The following is a 16,271-nucleotide window of genomic DNA, read 5'->3' on the forward strand; positions in this document are numbered from 1 at the left end:
ACACACACACACACTTTCCTCTTCATCCTCTCTTTCTTTCTCGCTCCCTCTCTCCCTGACACAAATGAGCACCTGCAGGCTCACTAGGATATGCACACACACACGCACACACACACTCACACACACACACACACACACACACACACACACACACACACACGTTCTTGCGGCTGTCTGTCTTGTCAGCAGCTGGCTCCTGGGGTCTGCCCTTCTGCTGCTGTTTTTGTCTACTCCTTCATTTTATATTTGTATGAGAGAATGTGTGTTGGACTGTGTAGCACCACGTCTGTCTAGGAGTGAGCCACCCCCCCCCCCCTCCCACACACACACAAATACACACAGGGAGTTCTCCTATCTGAGCATGTTTTTTATCTGAAGCGGACTCGTCACTTACTAAAGTCGACTTCATAGCCTCCGTATTTCTCATCGTCTCCTCCTCCTCCTCTTCAGGCTATGAGAAGTACAACTCGATGCGGGCCGACCCCGCCCTGTGTTTCTTGGAGCGGGTGGGCATGCCCGACGCCAAGGCCATCGCCGCGGAGCAGAGGGGCTCCGACATGATGGCAGATGGCGTCGAGGGGTAAGAGAGCCGCTTTCCCCGTCTTTAATCCTTCTTCGTTCTCCTCTTCCTCCTCTCATACACGAGGTTCAGCTGGCGTGAAGCGGCGAGCGGTCCAGTGTGTCTGGGAGCCGCCGCAGAGCCACATGTTTTATATCATGTATTCAAACTTACAGGAAGTCGTCTTTACCGTTGAGTTCAGGTCATTCAGTGGATAAACGTGTTCCCCCCCCCCCCCCCCTCCAGTGAGGATGAGGATCCAGAGTACAAGCCCCTGCGGATGCCTTTCAAAGAAGAGATGGACGACTTCACCAACTCCCCACTGGACGACAAAGACAACATCGTGGACGCCGACGCGGAAGGTAAACCGTGGCTCCATCCGGGGGTCCGGCGGCTGCTTTAAAATGAAACGTCCGTCTTTTGACTACAAACATCGTATCTGATGACGTTCCTCGCTTCTCTCGCCTCGCGCAGTCAAATTGGGTGAGAACGGCCAAGCGGTGGGCGGAGCCTCTGGCTCCAACGAGCGGCTCTACTGGCCGGCGGGCTCGGCGCTCACCGCCCGCCTGCGCCGCCTCATCACGGCCTACCAGCGCTCCAACCGCAGGGAGCAGCTCCGCCAGGAGGCCCTCAGCCGGCCCGACGGGCGGCGGCGGCGCCGCAGGGAGTTCCTGCCCGCCGACGGCACGGTTGCCGACTCCGGGGCCGGAGGAGGGGCGACTTGCATCCAAGACGGAGCGGCGGTCTTCCTGTCGGACGGGACCCAGTACCTGACGAAGGGAGGCGCCTACTTCGCCAAAGGTGGGCCCTTCCTGCCGGAGGCGTCGCCGGTGATGACCGCCGGCTCGCTGATGACGGACGGAGCGATGTACTACAAGGAGCGGCGCCAGCGGTACTCATCAGACCCGTTACGTCCCGTGACGTCGTCGTGTTGCGGGTTGCGCAACATCTGCTCACCCGGCGTTGTGCTCCTTAGGTGGACTCGCCGCGAGGAGGCCGACTTCTACCGCGTGGTGTCGACCTTCGGGGTCGTCTACGACACCCAGCACAAGAAATTCGACTGGGCTCAGTTCAGGGCCTTCGCCCGGCTGGACAAGAAGACGGACGAGAGCCTCGAGAAGTACTACTACTCCTTCATCGCCATGTGCAAGCGGGTCTGCAGGATGCAGGTCAAGACCGACACGGGTAAGAGGGGCGGCGGCCTCGAGAGGGAGATGGGAGACTTTGTAGATTTATATTAGGGCTGTGAAACGATTACAATTTTTAATCAGGTTAATCACAGGTTTCTGTGGATTAATCATGATTAATCCCATATATACACTCAGGGTTTTTCCTGGGTCAAAATGGGTCTTCGGTGCACCGTCTGTTCGTTGAGTGAGTGATCAGCAGCTGGCCGCTCGGTCCATTCGCGCACCTCACAGTTGCGTATTGATCAGACAAGAAGACACGCTTATCAACTCCAGTGTTTCCCCTCCTATTATAACAGGGGGAATCTCCACCCGTCACCCTGTAATTTTCGTCTCCCCCCCCCCCCCCCGTCAACAATTCTCGGCTCGCGCGACAGAGCGATCGAAGCTCTGCGGCGACCGCGATCGACACATTGAGCGCCCCTGCATTAAAACATTAAAGAGCCGAGAGTTTTTTTCAGCGTGAGAAATACGATGTGTGGCGTGAGTGCGTGAGTTAGACCGAAATGCGTGAGTCTCACGCTCAATGCGTGACACTTGAGAGCCCTGCATTGCTCACCAGTGCGCGCGCAGCATCGGAGCTCTGCCGCGCGAGCCGAGAGGAGAGTTGTTGACGGGGGGGGAGGGGGGGGGTGCAAGTGACTTTTTTTCGTCCCGATGTGCGCGCACGCCGGCATCCGAGCTCTGCGGCGCGAGGCGGAGATCGGAGTCGTGTTAACGCGACACTAGAGACAGAATGACACGCTGCTGGAGAGACGACCAACAACAGACGGATTGGAAGCTCATTCTGCGCATGCGTTAAATGCGTTAAAAAAAAACTAGTTAAACCTGTAATTTAATTAACTGAGTTAACGCGTTATTTTTCACAGCACTAATTTATATATTTCATTAATGCACCGTCTTGGTCTTCTGACCGTCTCAGAACTCCCGGACCCAACGCTGATCATCGACCCCATCACGGAGGAGCGCGCCTCCCGGACCCTCTACCGCATCGAGCTGCTGCGGCGCATCCGGGAGCAGGTGCTCCCCCACCCGCTGCTCTCGGAGCGCCTGAAGCTCTGCCAGGCGTCCCAGGACCTCCCCGAGTGGTGGGAGAGCGGCCGCCACGACCGCGACCTCCTCCTGGGCGCCTCCAAGCACGGCGTGAGCCGGACGGACTACCACATCCTGAACGACACCGCCCTCTCCTTCCTGGACGCCCACCAGCGCTTCACGGGCCAGCGGGGGGGCGGCGCGGCGGTTCAGGGCGACGTCGCCAAGGCGGGGACGGGAGCGCCGGAGAGCAACGCCGCCGCGCCCCTCCTCACTGCCGCGGAGCTGGCGAGCGCTGCGGCAGCTGCCAACGTTGCCGTCATCGCAGCGAAAGAAGAGGAGGAAGAGGGCAGCGAAGGGAAGGAGGTGAAAATGGAAACTGAGCAAGGGGACGGTGACGACGTTCCACCAATCAAAACTGAAACCGTTGATGAACAGAAGGGAATTGAGGGAGAGGTCAGAGAGGTCAGAGAGGTCAGAGAGGTCGGAGAAGGGAAGGAGGAAAGCGCTGCTTCGCCGAGAACTGAGGTAGAGGAAGAGGAGGACAAGCCAAAAGTGGAGAATGAGCAGAAGGAGGAGGAGCCTAGCGTAGAAGGAGAGACGAGCTCCAAGCTGGCAGACGGCCAAGACGAAGAGAAGAGCTCGACTCCCGCCGCCTCCCCCAGGGACCAGACGGAGGCCACCGCGGACTCCTCCCCCAAAGACCTGCCGGGCCTCCAGGAGGCCGAGCAGGAGCACAGGGAGGAGGGGCAGCAGCCGGAGTCTCCTAAATCTCCAAAGTCGGCCGACACCGAGAAAAGCCTTGAGGAGGAGGAGGAGGAGAGGATGGACGAAGACGACAAATCGGAGAAATCCTCTCAGGCTGAAGGTACGGCACAACTACTGATGTTTTATTTGTTATCCTCATCATGGCCGACACCATGGGAAAAGCCTTCTTGGTTAAGAGCGGCGATGTGACTCTCTCTCTCTCTCTCTCTCTCTCTCTCTCTCTCTCTCTCTCTCTCTCTCTCTCTCTTCCCCCCCGCACAGCGAGCGCTGCGTCCGAGCAGAAGAACTTTGACGAGGAGAGCATTGCGTCGCTGAGCACATCGGCCCAAAACGAAACCAGAGACGGGTTCTGCCCCGACGACCTGCCGGAGACGTCCGCCCTTCAGGCCCTGCAGGACCGCGCCTACTCCTTCTGGCCCAAGGTGAGTCCCCACCTGAGCAGACGAGGGAGGTGACGATCAGTCAGTCGAGAGTGATGTGGTGCTGCAGAATGGTCCATCACATCTCTCCCCCCCATAGGATCGAGTGATGATCAACAGGATGGATAACATCTGCGACGCCGTCCTGAAGGGCAAGTGGCCCGTAAACAGGCGCCACATCTTCGACTTCCCCAGCAACCTGTTGCCGGGGCACGGCTCTGCCGCCGCCACCACCGTCGCCACAGTTACCGAGAGCCCGCTGCAGAGGCGGAGCCTCCCCGAGCTGACGATGGCCGGCATCCCCACGGCTTTCAGCGGGACTGAAGATAAAACACTATCGCCACAAGTTCACGTGAGTGCTTCAGAAACTTTTATTTTGCATATATATTTATATTTATTTACTTGTATATAAATACAATATTTATTTTTAATTATTCAGATATATTTATATTTAAATATAAATTTATTTTTATATATTTATATTTAAAGATATTTATATACATGTATTGTTATTTATTTACATATATTTATATTTAAATATATATTTATTTTTATATATTTATATTTATTCATTTAGATTTAAATATATATTTATATGTATGTATTTTTATTTATTTACATATATTTAAATATATAGTTATTTTTATATATTTATGTATTATTTATTTATATTTAAATATATAGTTATTTTTATTTATATATATATATATATATATATCGTCATTATTCCAAATAAGTAATATTCAACCCTGCAGAAGGCCTAGGAACAACAATAAGACGACAACAATAGGACAACAACAATAGGACGAGGCCGGTGTAACGGTTTCCCTGCCATTGCAGGAGGACGCTCTGAGTCTGACAGCACCTCGCCAGAGGAGGAGGAGGAGGAGGAAGATCGAGATTGAGGCGGAGAGGGCGACCAAGAGGCGCAACCTGATGGAGATGGTGGCTCAGCTGAGGGAGAGCCACTCTGCCACCGAGTCCCAGAGCCAGGCCATCGACCTCACCAAGGTGAGGCCACGCCTCCTTTCTTCAGTCCTTATTCGTGAACCTAAAACTAGGAACAAGTTTTGTCTTTTTGTGAAATTACCCTGATTCTGATTGGTTGTTCAGGGCATGCACCATCAGCACAAGGCCTCTCCCTCAATGGCCGGCTTCCCCAGCGCCCTGGTGACCGGCCCCTCCCTCAAGGCCCAGATGGAGTTGCTGCAGCAAGCCCCGCCCTCCGGACACAGAGCCAACGGCTCGCTGGAGGTCGACCTGCCCATCACGAGGAGGAGGCGGGGCCGCAGGAAAAATGTGGAAGGCCTGGAGCTGCTGTTCATGGGCAACAAGCGAGCGGTACGGATGAGGAGACGCGACCGCACGGCGGAGACGTGGAGCCGGAGGCGGCGCCCGGCTTTAAACTCGCCTTTCGTCCCTCAGGAGGACGCCGACGGCGCCAAGGCGTCCAGCGCCGAGGGCGTTCGGGACGCCGCCCGGGCCCTCGGGCCCCTCGCCGTCGCCGAGCCCAGCCCCGGCTCCAGGTCCCTGGCCTCCGGCAGCCTGGAGGAGGAGGAGGGGGCGGCGACCAACAAGGAGCTGGGGGAGTGGCTGAGGCAGCACCCCACCTACACCATGGACATGGCCGGCTTCACACAGGTACGCTCCACCCACCCTGATGGGCCTCTGCACGCCACAGTTACTCACCTCTCTCCCTCTCTCTCCCTCTCTCTCCCCTCTCCCCTCCACAGAAGAGCGAGGACGTCCTGTCTCAGTTCTCCAAGCCCAAGCAGAAGCGTCATCGCTGCCGGAACCCCAACAAGATCGACATCAACACGCTGACCGGAGACGAGCGGGTGCCCGTGGTCAACCGGCGCAACGGACGCAAGGTGAGCACCCCGGGGCGCCGCCCACCGGAGCGGAGCGGACGCCCCGGGACGAGAAACTCACCGTCGCCTTCCTGCTCCCTCTTTCAGATGGGCGGGGCCATGGCTCCACCAATGAAGGAGCTTCCCAGGTGGTTGCTGGAGAACCCCGAGTATTCCATCGCCCCCGATTGGACGGACATCGTCAAGCAGTCTGTGAGTAGCGCCGAAGCCGACGGCCACGGCGCCCGCTGCAGATGACGGGCGGCGCCTCATTGGTCCCCTTTTTGTTATGCTCCCCCCCACCACACAGGGTTTCCTCCCGGAGGCCATGTTTGACCGCCTGTTGACCGGACCCGTCGTCAGGGAGGAGGGCGTCCGTCGTCGGGGGCGACGACCGAAATCTGAGATCGCCAAGGCCGCCGTAGCCGCCCAGGCAGCGGCGGCGACGCACGCCGCCCAGGCGTCGCTGGCCTCGGCCGCCTCATCGGGTACGAGCCGCCTTCTGACTCCGGGTAACGGGGACTTTCTAGTCTGCGGAAGAGAATATAAAACGTTAACCGTGTGTGTGTGTGTGTGTGTGTGCAGGTGGCCTCAACCCTCTGCTGCTCAGCAGTCTGTTCGGGGGCATCGACCTGTCGTCGCTGCAGAGCCTCCAGTCCCTGCAGCTCGCCGCCGGTCTGATGGCGTTCCCTCACCCCTCCGACCCCAAGCAGGCCGCCGCCTCCATGTTGCCCCTCATGCTGCCCGGCATGGGCGGCCTGCCCACCATGTTCGGCTTGGGCGGCCTCTTCGGCGGGAACCTCGTGACGGTCGCCTCCTCGAACTCCCTCGCCGCCGCGTCTCGGAACACCAACGGGACGACGGCGGGAGACGGCGACGAGACGGCCAAGAGGAAGAGGCGAGAGGGAGACGACCGCGAAGACGAGGAGGAAGAGGAGGAGGCCGACGGGGACGGAGCGAAGAAGCCGAGGAAGAAGGAGAAGTCGTTCTCCTCCGGCGCGGCCGACTCGTCGTCCGACATGTGCATGAACGGCGACGCCGCGGCGCTGCTGGCCGCCGCCGGCATGTCGGCCGGCTCCTTGGCCTTCAACCCGTTCCTCCTCTCCACCATGGCGCCCGGCCTCCTCTACCCCTCCATGTTCCTGCCGCCGGGCCTCGGGGGGCTCAGCCTGCCCGGCTTCCCCGGCGCCTCCACCCTGGCCGACCTGCAGAACGCCATGGCCGGAGCCCTGGGGGGCGGCGCCCTGATCGCACACACCCCCAAGGAGGAGGAGCTGGAGGAGCTGGAGGAGAAGGCGGGGCTAAAAGCTTCAGGAGCGGAGGACGAAGAGGAGGAGGAGGTGATGGGGGGAGGAGGAAAGATTGACTTGGAGGATGCAGCGGAGGAGACGAGAGGCGACGACTCAGCCCCCGAGGAAGAGGAGGGCGGGGGGAAGGCAGCGTCTCCACAGAAGGAGAAGAGTGACTGAACCGACTGGCCGAGGACATTTCCTCCTCGCCACGTTTACACGCCTCCGCCAGAAAAACCCAAACTATCACCGATCCTGGTTTATTTTTTGTTTCTCTTCTTTATTGTTGTTGTTTTCTCTTTGTTTTCACCTCTTTCCAGAGCAGGTTGATTTGCTGGCGTGTGTTAAGTTAAATCTCTGATGGTGTCGTCGGGGACGCTCGGCCGAACGCTGCACTCCAACAAATAGAATTCCACAAAGTTCCAGTAGTGCATTTATTGTTGTTATTATTATTGCTGCTTTCAGCTCTCAGATCTTTATTGTTTGCTTCCCTCGTCGTCTGGAGTGCCGGGTCGGCGGCGGCGTTCTTTCTAAACATCAAGTTCTCAAAGAAAATAAACCTGCATTACGGCCGTCTGACGACGCTGCTGCGAGAGGAATTGTGGGTAATGTAGTTGTGGTGGCCGTTCTGGTTCAGAGCAGGCTGTTTTTTTATTTTGTATTCTAGTTCTCACATATCAGACCAGGTAGACTGAGGAGGTAAAGTGGACTGGACTAGAACTCAAGTCTCACACACACAAACACACCCCCCCCCTGGAGCCCCTCTGTCATGTGACTGTTTCCCTACTGAACCGATACTGTTGACCAGTCCCACACTGTCGTTGAGTCTTTCCACTGCCACGTCTGAATCCTGTGTCTCTTGGCGGCGGCTGGTTCTGTGTCCGGGGGGAGGGGGGGCCGGCGGGCTGGGTCGCCCCCCCCCTCATCGGGCCGTTCCATCAGCCGTCCCTGCTTGGAGTTTTTTTCTATATATTTTTTTCTGTGAATGGGTTCGGAGCGGTGGTCCTCACAGGGATGTGATGTTTCAGGTGTTTTGTGTAAGGGGGGTCGGGGGGGGGGGGGAGCACATGCAAATGGTTTCTTTTGTATTTTTCATTCCTCGGTCGCTGCCACATTTTTATTCTATTTTGTTGTTTTTTTCCTTCATGTCCCGGTAGTTTCAGACCACGTGCTGCTCCCTAGTGACCTCCTTCTCTTAAGACTGTTTCTCTAGTCACACACACTGACACCGGGCCCGAGACACGGGGCCCCACCGGGGCCGACTTTCCACATGAAGTTCAACTCGACTTGCAAACGCTTGAGAAATGCCGGCGGCGCCCGATTTGTCTCCTTTTTATTTTTTCTCCCCGAGGCCAGTTCGAGTGTCGGAGGCGACTCGAGCGCCGCAAGTGGTTCAAATATTTGAAAGTGCATTCAAATATATATATATATATATACACACACACACACACACACACACACACACAGTGGCCAGGTCATGTTAACATTTGCTATCACAGCCCAGCAGAGAGAGAGAGAGAGAGAGAGGGACTGATGGGGGAGATCCCTTGGATCTGGAAGCCCCCCCCCCCCCCCCCCTCAAGTTTTTGTTCTCCCGTCTAATGCTGAGACAGCAATAACCAAGGCAGCTTTTGAATGTTCCAACATCACTCTCCCAACACACACACACACTATATGAATAACCACAAGTGTCGTATGAATAGAAAAAACTAAACTAAAAACTGTAAATGATGACAAATACGTACTGCAATCAATTTGTCTCACTCTGTTCCTGTTGATGCACTGGTGTTAAAGAGTTAAAATTATCAGGTACCTTTATTACTTAGCTACTTTTTCTTGAAAACAATGGACTTTTTGTTACTTTTAGCCAGCAAGCTGAAGAGCATTACCTCAAAAATTCTTATCTAGCCTTGAAGTTTACAGACATACCATGTAAATGTTTTTGTTTTGTTTTTCTTCTTTTTTTTTTTTTGGATGTTTGTCTTTGTTTTTTGTTTTTTGGAGACATCATGTATGATGAATTGTAGCTATGATGCTTTTAATAAAAGTGAATCATGATACTCGCCTAGGAAACCAAACCTCCGCTTTGCTTCTTTTTGTTCCACTCAAACACTTTCATCCTCTCCCGATGGCAGAGAGACACCCGCTCCAAGAGAACGAGCTGGCCTCACGTGACCCCCGGTGACATCTGTCTGTGACCACAGAACGGCACCGGCCTCACGTTGAGCTGCTGGAGTCAAACTTTATATTTCAAGGAATTGAAAGTGTTCTGTTTCCACATCGAAACAACAAAGAGTTAATGTCAACAATGTGAGGTCAGATAGGTCTCCAATTACAAATACACACTCACAAATACACACACAGACTCACAAATACACACACAAATACACAGACTCACAAATCAGGCATGAGAATCCCTCACCTTTCGGTGAAATTCGCCGTTTTGAAACCAAAATAGGTGACTTACGTGAATCGTGTAGATCCGAAGAGTTTTTGTTTTGGGGTAGGGGGGGAGTCAATTGGCCGGCCGGCGTTTATGAGATTGGAGTGGGACGCGGAGAAAGTGTGAAGTGGTGCTCTTCGCAATAGAACATCTTTGATGGGCACGTGTCGCGTCTCGGCCAATCAGCGTCAAGATGTCTTCAGCGTTTGGTGGTTTAGGTTAGCTTGAATGTTAGCCGCTACTTCTGCTGCTGTCGCGCTGCACGGTGGAGCGATGCTGACAAAGTACCCGTACGTTAAGAGCGATGTGATTTAGCATATTTTTAGTCTCAATACTTCATTAAAAGAGCGATCAGAGCGCACGCGCTGCTCCGTGTCAAGCTGTTTGCACGCGCAGCGCTCACAGCGAGTGCCGTTAAGTGGCGGAATTTTCGGCTTTAAAAATAAAAATAAAAAAAGATGCCAGAAGTGAAATGTTTAAGCTCAGTCTGTAAAGTTGTGTAACTATACAGCTGCTCTTCCTGATGAACTCTATCCTCTGGTCAGAGACTAACGGCCTCATAGTGTATCATCAATGATCAATGCTATGATGGCTCCATGTAGTTTCATTAATATCTTGCTGTATTCATACTAATATTACTGCTATTTGTTGTGTTGAAAAAGTTGGTAAAAAGTGAACCATACAGATATTTTATTTATTACTATTATAGATAAATATACCAGTATCGTATTTATGGTATACTGTTTTTATGGTATTGTATCATGATATTTATGGCAGGTATGGTATAGAAGATCGTGACAACCAGGTAGAGGCAGAACAGACTCGAGGAACAGACTCGAGGAACAGACTCAAGGACCAGACTCAAGGCTCAGCAGAGCTCAAGACTTGAAGACTTGTTCACCCCAACAACAAAAAAAGGAAGTTGGTTCATGAATGACCATATTATACACAATATTACTATTATTATAGTATTATAGGGCCCGATCACTGACTTGGTGTCAGAATGGAGCACCTATAGATTATCATACAACGTCCAACATCGATGTTCGTGGAAGTCACCACCAGCACCCCCCCCCCCCCCCCCGCGCCCCATCCTCCTCACCTTTTTCACCCCTGACCCGTTTTCATGCCTGACAAATACACACACAGAGATACTCACAAATACACACACAGAGACTCACAAATACACACACAGACTCACAAATACACACTCACAAATACACAGACTCACAAATACACACACACAGAGACTCACAAATACACACAAGGACTCACAAAGAGACTCACACATACACACACAGACTCACAAATACACACAGAGACTGACAAATACACACGGACTCACAAATACACACAGGGACTCACACATCCACAGAGGGACTCACACATACACACAGGGACTCACACATACACACAGAGAGATACTCACAAATACACACAGGGACTCACACATACACACAGAGACTTACACATTCACACAGAGGGACTCACACATTCACACAGACTCACACATACACACACAGACTCACACATACACACAGGGACACACACACACAGACTCACACATACACACAGAGAGACTCACACAGACTCACACATACACACAGAGACTCACACAGAACAATTCAGAAATACATTCCAATGCTCACATGATTGAATTAGCATTAGTTTTTTGGGGATCACTCCACATGAGTGCATGTCTGACCCTATGTTGACATGTTGACATGTTTTCTCTAAACCAAACAAGTGTTTTGTTGTCCTCACTTGATGAACTGACGCGTCCCAAACTGGAAGCTGGAGTCATAGTTTGAACAATGTGTTGAGGACATATTGAGGACATATTTGGTGTCAATGCATATTTTGCTGCATGTTACCTGAGTCTTAAAGGGCGGGTAGCCTCCCCTACAGGCCGATAGCTGCCCCTACAGGCCGGTAGCCGCCCCTACAGGCCGATAGCGGCCCCTACAGGCCGGTAGCCTCCCCTACAGGCCGGTAGCCTCCCCTACAGGCCGATAGCGGCCCCTACAGGCCGGTAGCCTCCCCTACAGGCCGATAGCGGCCCCTACAGGCCGATAGCGGCCCCTACAGGCCGGTAGCCTCCCCTACAGGCCGGTAGCCTCCCCTACAGGCCGATAGCGGCCCCTACAGGCCGATAACGGCCCCTACAGGCCGGTAGCCTCCCCTACAGGCCGATAACGGCCCCTACAGGCCGGTAGCCTCCCCTACAGGCCGGTAGCGGCCCCTACAGGCCGGTAGCCGCCCCTACAGGCCGATAGCCCCTACAGGCCGATACCCGCCCCTACAGGCCGGTAGCCACCCCTACAGGCCGATGGCGGCCCCTACAGGCCGGTAGCGGCCCTACAGGCCGGTAGCGGCCCCTACAGGCCGGTAGCCGCCCCTACAGGCCGGTAGCGGCCCCTACAGGCCGGTAGCCTCCCCTACAGGCCGGTAGCCTCCCCTACAGGCCGGTAGCGGCCCCTACAGGCCGATAGCGGCCCCTACAGGCCGGTAGCCGCCCCTACAGGCCGATAGCGGCCCCTACAGGCCGATAACGGCCCCTACAGGCCGGTAGCCTCCCCTACAGGCCGGTAGCGGCCCCTACAGGCCGATAGCCTCCCCTACAGGCCGGTAGCCTCCCCTACAGGCCGGTAGCCTCCCCTACAGGCCGGTAGCGGCCCCTACAGGCCGGTAGCCTCCCCTACAGGCCGGTAGCGGCCCCTACAGGCCGGTAGCCTCCCCTACAGGCCGGTAGCCGCCCCTACAGGCCGGTAGCCGCCCCTACAGGCCGGTAGCCTCCCCTACAGGCCGATAGCGGCCCCTACAGGCCGGTAGCCTCCCCTACAGGCCGGTAGCGGCCCCTACAGGCCGATAGCCGCCCCTACAGGCCGGTAGCCTCCCCTACAGGCCGTTAGCCGCCCCTACAGGCCGGTAGCCGCCCCTACAGGCCGGTAGCCGCCCCTACAGGCCGATAGCCGCCCCTACAGGCCGTTAGCCACCCCTACAGGTCGGTAGCCGCCCCTACAGGCCGGTAGTGGCCCCTACAGGCGGGTAGCCGCCCCTACAGGCCGATAGCCGCCCCTACAGGCCGGTAGCCGCCCCTACAGGCCGATAGCGGCCCCTACAGGCCGTAAGCCGTCCCTACAGGCCGTAGCCCCTACAGGCCGTAGCCCCTACAGGCCGTTAGCCGCCCCTACAGGCCGGTAGCCTCCCCTATAGGCCGGTAGCGGCCGCTACAGGCCGGTAGCGGCCGCTACAGGCCGGTAGCCGCCCCTACAGGCCGGTAGCGGCCCCTACAGGCCGATAGCCGCCCCTACAGGCCGGTAGCCTCCCCTACAGGCCGGTAGCCTCCCCTACAGGCCGTTAGCCACCCCTACAGGTCGGTAGCCGCCCCTACAGGCCGGTAGCGGCCCCTACAGGCCGGTAGCCGCCCCTACAGGCCGATAGCCGCCCCTACAGGCCGGTAGCCTCCCCTACAGGCCGTTAGCCGCCCCTACAGGCCGGTAGCCGCCCCTACAGGCCGATAGCGGCCCCTACAGGCCGATAGCCGCCCCTACAGGCCGGTAGCCTCCCCTACAGGCCGGTAGCGGCCCCTACAGGCCGATAGTCTCCCCTACAGGCCGGTAGTGGCCCTACAGGCGATAGGCCCCCTACAGGCCGGTAGCCGCCCCTACAGGCCGGTAGCCTCCCTACAGGCCGTGCGGCCCTACAGGCCGATAGTCTCCCCTACAGGCCGGTAGCAGCCCCTACAGGCCGGTAGCCGCCCCTACAGGCCGGTAGCCGCCTACAGGCCGGTAGCCTCCCTACAGGCCGGTAGCGCCCCTACAGGCCGTGCCTCCCCTACAGGCCGGTAGCGGCCCTACAGGCCGGTAGCCGCCCTACAGGCCGTTAGCCGCCCCTACAGGCCGATAGCCCCTACAGGTCGGTAGCCGCCCCTACAGGCCGGTAGCGGCCCCTACAGGCCGGTAGCCTCCCCTACAGGCCGTTAGCCGCCCCTACAGGCCGGTAGCCGCCCCTACAGGCCGATAGCGGCCCCTACAGGCCGTTAGCCGCCCCTACAGGCCGGTAGCCGCCCTACAGGCGGTGGCGGCCCCTACAGGCCGATAGCCGCCCCTACAGGCCGGTAGCGGCCCCTACAGGCCGGTAGCCGCCCCTACAGGCCGTTAGCCGCCCCTACAGGCCGGTAGCCTCCCCTACAGGCCGGTAGCCGCCCCTACAGGCCGGTAGCCGCCCCTACAGGCCGGTAGCGGCCCCTACAGGGCGGTAGCCGCCTACAGGCCGGTAGCGGCCCCTACAGGCCGATAGTCTCCCCTACAGGCCGGTAGCGGCCCCTAGAGGCCGGTAGCGACCCTACAGGCCGATAGCCGCCCCTACAGGCCGGTAGCCGCCCCTACAGGCCGGTAGCGGCCCCTACAGGCCGATAGCGGCCCCTACAGGCCGATAGCCGCCCCTACAGGCCGGTGGCGCCCTACAGGCCGATAGCCGCCCTACAGGCCGTAGCCGCCCTACAGGCCGGTAGCGGCCCTACAGGCCGTAGCCCCTACAGGCCGATAGCCCCTACAGGCGTTAGCCCCTACAGGCGATAGCCTCCCTACAGGCCGGTAGCGCCCTACAGGCCGATAGCGCCCCTACAGGCCGATAGCGGCCCCTACAGGCCGATAGCGGCCCCTACAGGCCGATAGCCGCCCCTACAGGCCGGTAGCCGCCCCTACAGGCCGGTAGCGGCCCTACAGGCCGATAGCGGCCCCTACCGGCCGATAGCCGCCTACAGGCGGTGGCGGCCCTACAGGCCGATGGCGGCCCCTACAGGCCGATAGCTCCCTACAGGCGGTGCGCCCCTACAGGCCGATAGCGCCGTACAGGCCGGTAGCCGCCCCTACAGGCCGATAGTCTCCCCTACAGGCCGGTAGCGGCCCCTAGAGGCCGGTAGCGACCCTACAGGCCGATAGCCGCCCCTACAGGCCGGTAGCCGCCCCTACAGGCGATGGCGGCCCTAGGCGATAGCCCCTACAGGCGATAGCGCCCTACAGGCGATAGCCGCTACAGGCCGGTAGCGGCCCCTACAGGCCGGTAGCGGCCCCTACAGGCCGATAGTCTCCCCTACAGGCCGGTAGTGGCCCCTAGAGGCCGGTAGCGACCCTACAGGCCGATAGCGGCCCCTACAGGCCGATAGTCTCCCCTACAGGCCGGTAGCAGCCCCTAGAGGCCGGTAGCGACCCTACAGGCCGATAGCCGCCCCTACAGGCCGGTAGCCGCCCCTACAGGCCGGTAGCGGCCCCTAGGCCGATAGCGACCCTACAGGCGGTAGCCGCCCCTACAGGCGTTAGCCGCCTACAGGCCGGTACCCGCCCCTACAGGCCGGTAGCGGCCCCTAGAGGCCGGTAGCGACCCTACAGGCCGATAGCGCCCCTACAGGCGGTGGCGGCCCCTACAGGCCGGTAGCCCTACAGGCCGTTAGCCGCCCCTACAGGCCGATAGCCGCCCCTACAGGCCGGTAGCCGCCCCTACAGGCCGGTAGCGGCCCCTACAGGCCGTTAGCCGCCCCTACAGGCCGATAGCGGCCCCTACAGGCCGATAGTCTCCCCTACAGGCCGGTAGCGGCCCCTAGAGGCCGGTAGCGACCCTACAGGCCGATAGCCGCCCCTACAGGCCGGTAGCCGCCCCTACAGGCCGATAGCGGCCCCTACAGGCCGATAGTCTCCCCTACAGGCCGGTAGCGGCCCCTACAGGCCGGTAGCCGCCCCTACAGGCCGATAGCGGCCCCTACAGGCCGATAGTCTCCCCTACAGGCCGGTAGCGGCCCCTAGAGGCCGGTAGCGACCCTACAGGCCGCTGCTGGCAGTGCGTCTACAACAGTCTGAGCCAGAGACGATTTGATCAGATGTTTTGTCATAAAGGATTATGCAACGTGTGGAAGAGGAAACCCAGAGTGAGTTGTTGAACTAACACTTCAGGTCAAATGGAGGTGAAGTCAGAAAACAGGAACATGCCCTGGTGTACACACACACACACTTCAGACTGCCGTCAGAAATGTCCTCCCACTGGAACTGCTGACAGGACACAAACCGACAGCCAGAACCAACTGTGTGTGTCTCAATACAACAGAGGACTCCTGGTCTAACTTTAGTCCACGTCTCAATACAACAGAGGACTCCTGGTCTAACTTTAGTCCACGTCTCAATACAACAGAGGACTCCTGGTCTAACTTTAGTCCACGTCTCAATACAACAGAGGACTCCTGGTCTAACTTTAGTCCACGTCTCAATACAACAGAGGACTCCTGGTCTAACTTTAGTCCATGTCTCAATACAACAGAGGACTTCTGGTCTAACTTTAGTCCATGTCTCAATACAACAGAGGACTTCTGGTCTAACTTTAGTCCATGTCTCAATACAACAGAGGACTCCTGGTCTAACTTTAGTCCATGTCTCAATACAACAGAGGACTCCTGGTCTAACTTTAGTCCATGTCTCAATACAACAGAGGACTTCTTGTCTAACTTTAGTCCATGTCTCAATACAACAGAGGACTTCTGGTCTAACTTTAGTCCATGTCTCAATACAACAGATGACTTCTGGTCTAACTTTAGTCCATGTCTCAATACAACAGAGGACTCCTGGTCTAACTTTAGTCCATGTCTCAATACAACAGAGGACTCCTGGACTAACTTTAGTCCATGTCTCAATACAAGAGGACTCCTGGTCTAACTTTAGTCCATGTCTCAATA

General features: G+C 57.1%; 1 protein-coding gene across 3 annotated transcripts in view; it reads left to right on the forward strand.

The window, feature by feature from the left end:
- chd7 (chromodomain helicase DNA binding protein 7) overlaps window positions 1-9,182 on the forward strand; it is a 65,285-nt gene extending 56,103 nt beyond the window's left edge. For all 3 annotated transcript variants that reach the window (XM_056420216.1, XM_056420218.1, XM_056420217.1), the window contains 14 exons: window positions 451-580; window positions 806-921; window positions 1,034-1,451; window positions 1,536-1,744; window positions 2,669-3,646; window positions 3,808-3,968; window positions 4,066-4,317; window positions 4,806-4,976; window positions 5,079-5,306; window positions 5,391-5,606; window positions 5,699-5,836; window positions 5,924-6,028; window positions 6,126-6,303; window positions 6,401-9,182. In XM_056420216.1, coding sequence (XP_056276191.1) covers window positions 451-580; window positions 806-921; window positions 1,034-1,451; window positions 1,536-1,744; window positions 2,669-3,646; window positions 3,808-3,968; window positions 4,066-4,317; window positions 4,806-4,976; window positions 5,079-5,306; window positions 5,391-5,606; window positions 5,699-5,836; window positions 5,924-6,028; window positions 6,126-6,303; window positions 6,401-7,284 — 4,184 coding nt within the window. In that variant the 3' untranslated portion in view covers window positions 7,285-9,182. The remainder of the gene's footprint in view (window positions 1-450; window positions 581-805; window positions 922-1,033; window positions 1,452-1,535; window positions 1,745-2,668; window positions 3,647-3,807; window positions 3,969-4,065; window positions 4,318-4,805; window positions 4,977-5,078; window positions 5,307-5,390; window positions 5,607-5,698; window positions 5,837-5,923; window positions 6,029-6,125; window positions 6,304-6,400) is intronic.
- Window positions 9,183-16,271: the final 7,089 nt, after the last annotated feature.

The sequence above is a fragment of the Pseudoliparis swirei genome, chromosome 8, assembly GCF_029220125.1.
Source record: "Pseudoliparis swirei isolate HS2019 ecotype Mariana Trench chromosome 8, NWPU_hadal_v1, whole genome shotgun sequence".
Classification (NCBI taxonomy): Eukaryota; Metazoa; Chordata; class Actinopteri; order Perciformes; family Liparidae; genus Pseudoliparis; species Pseudoliparis swirei.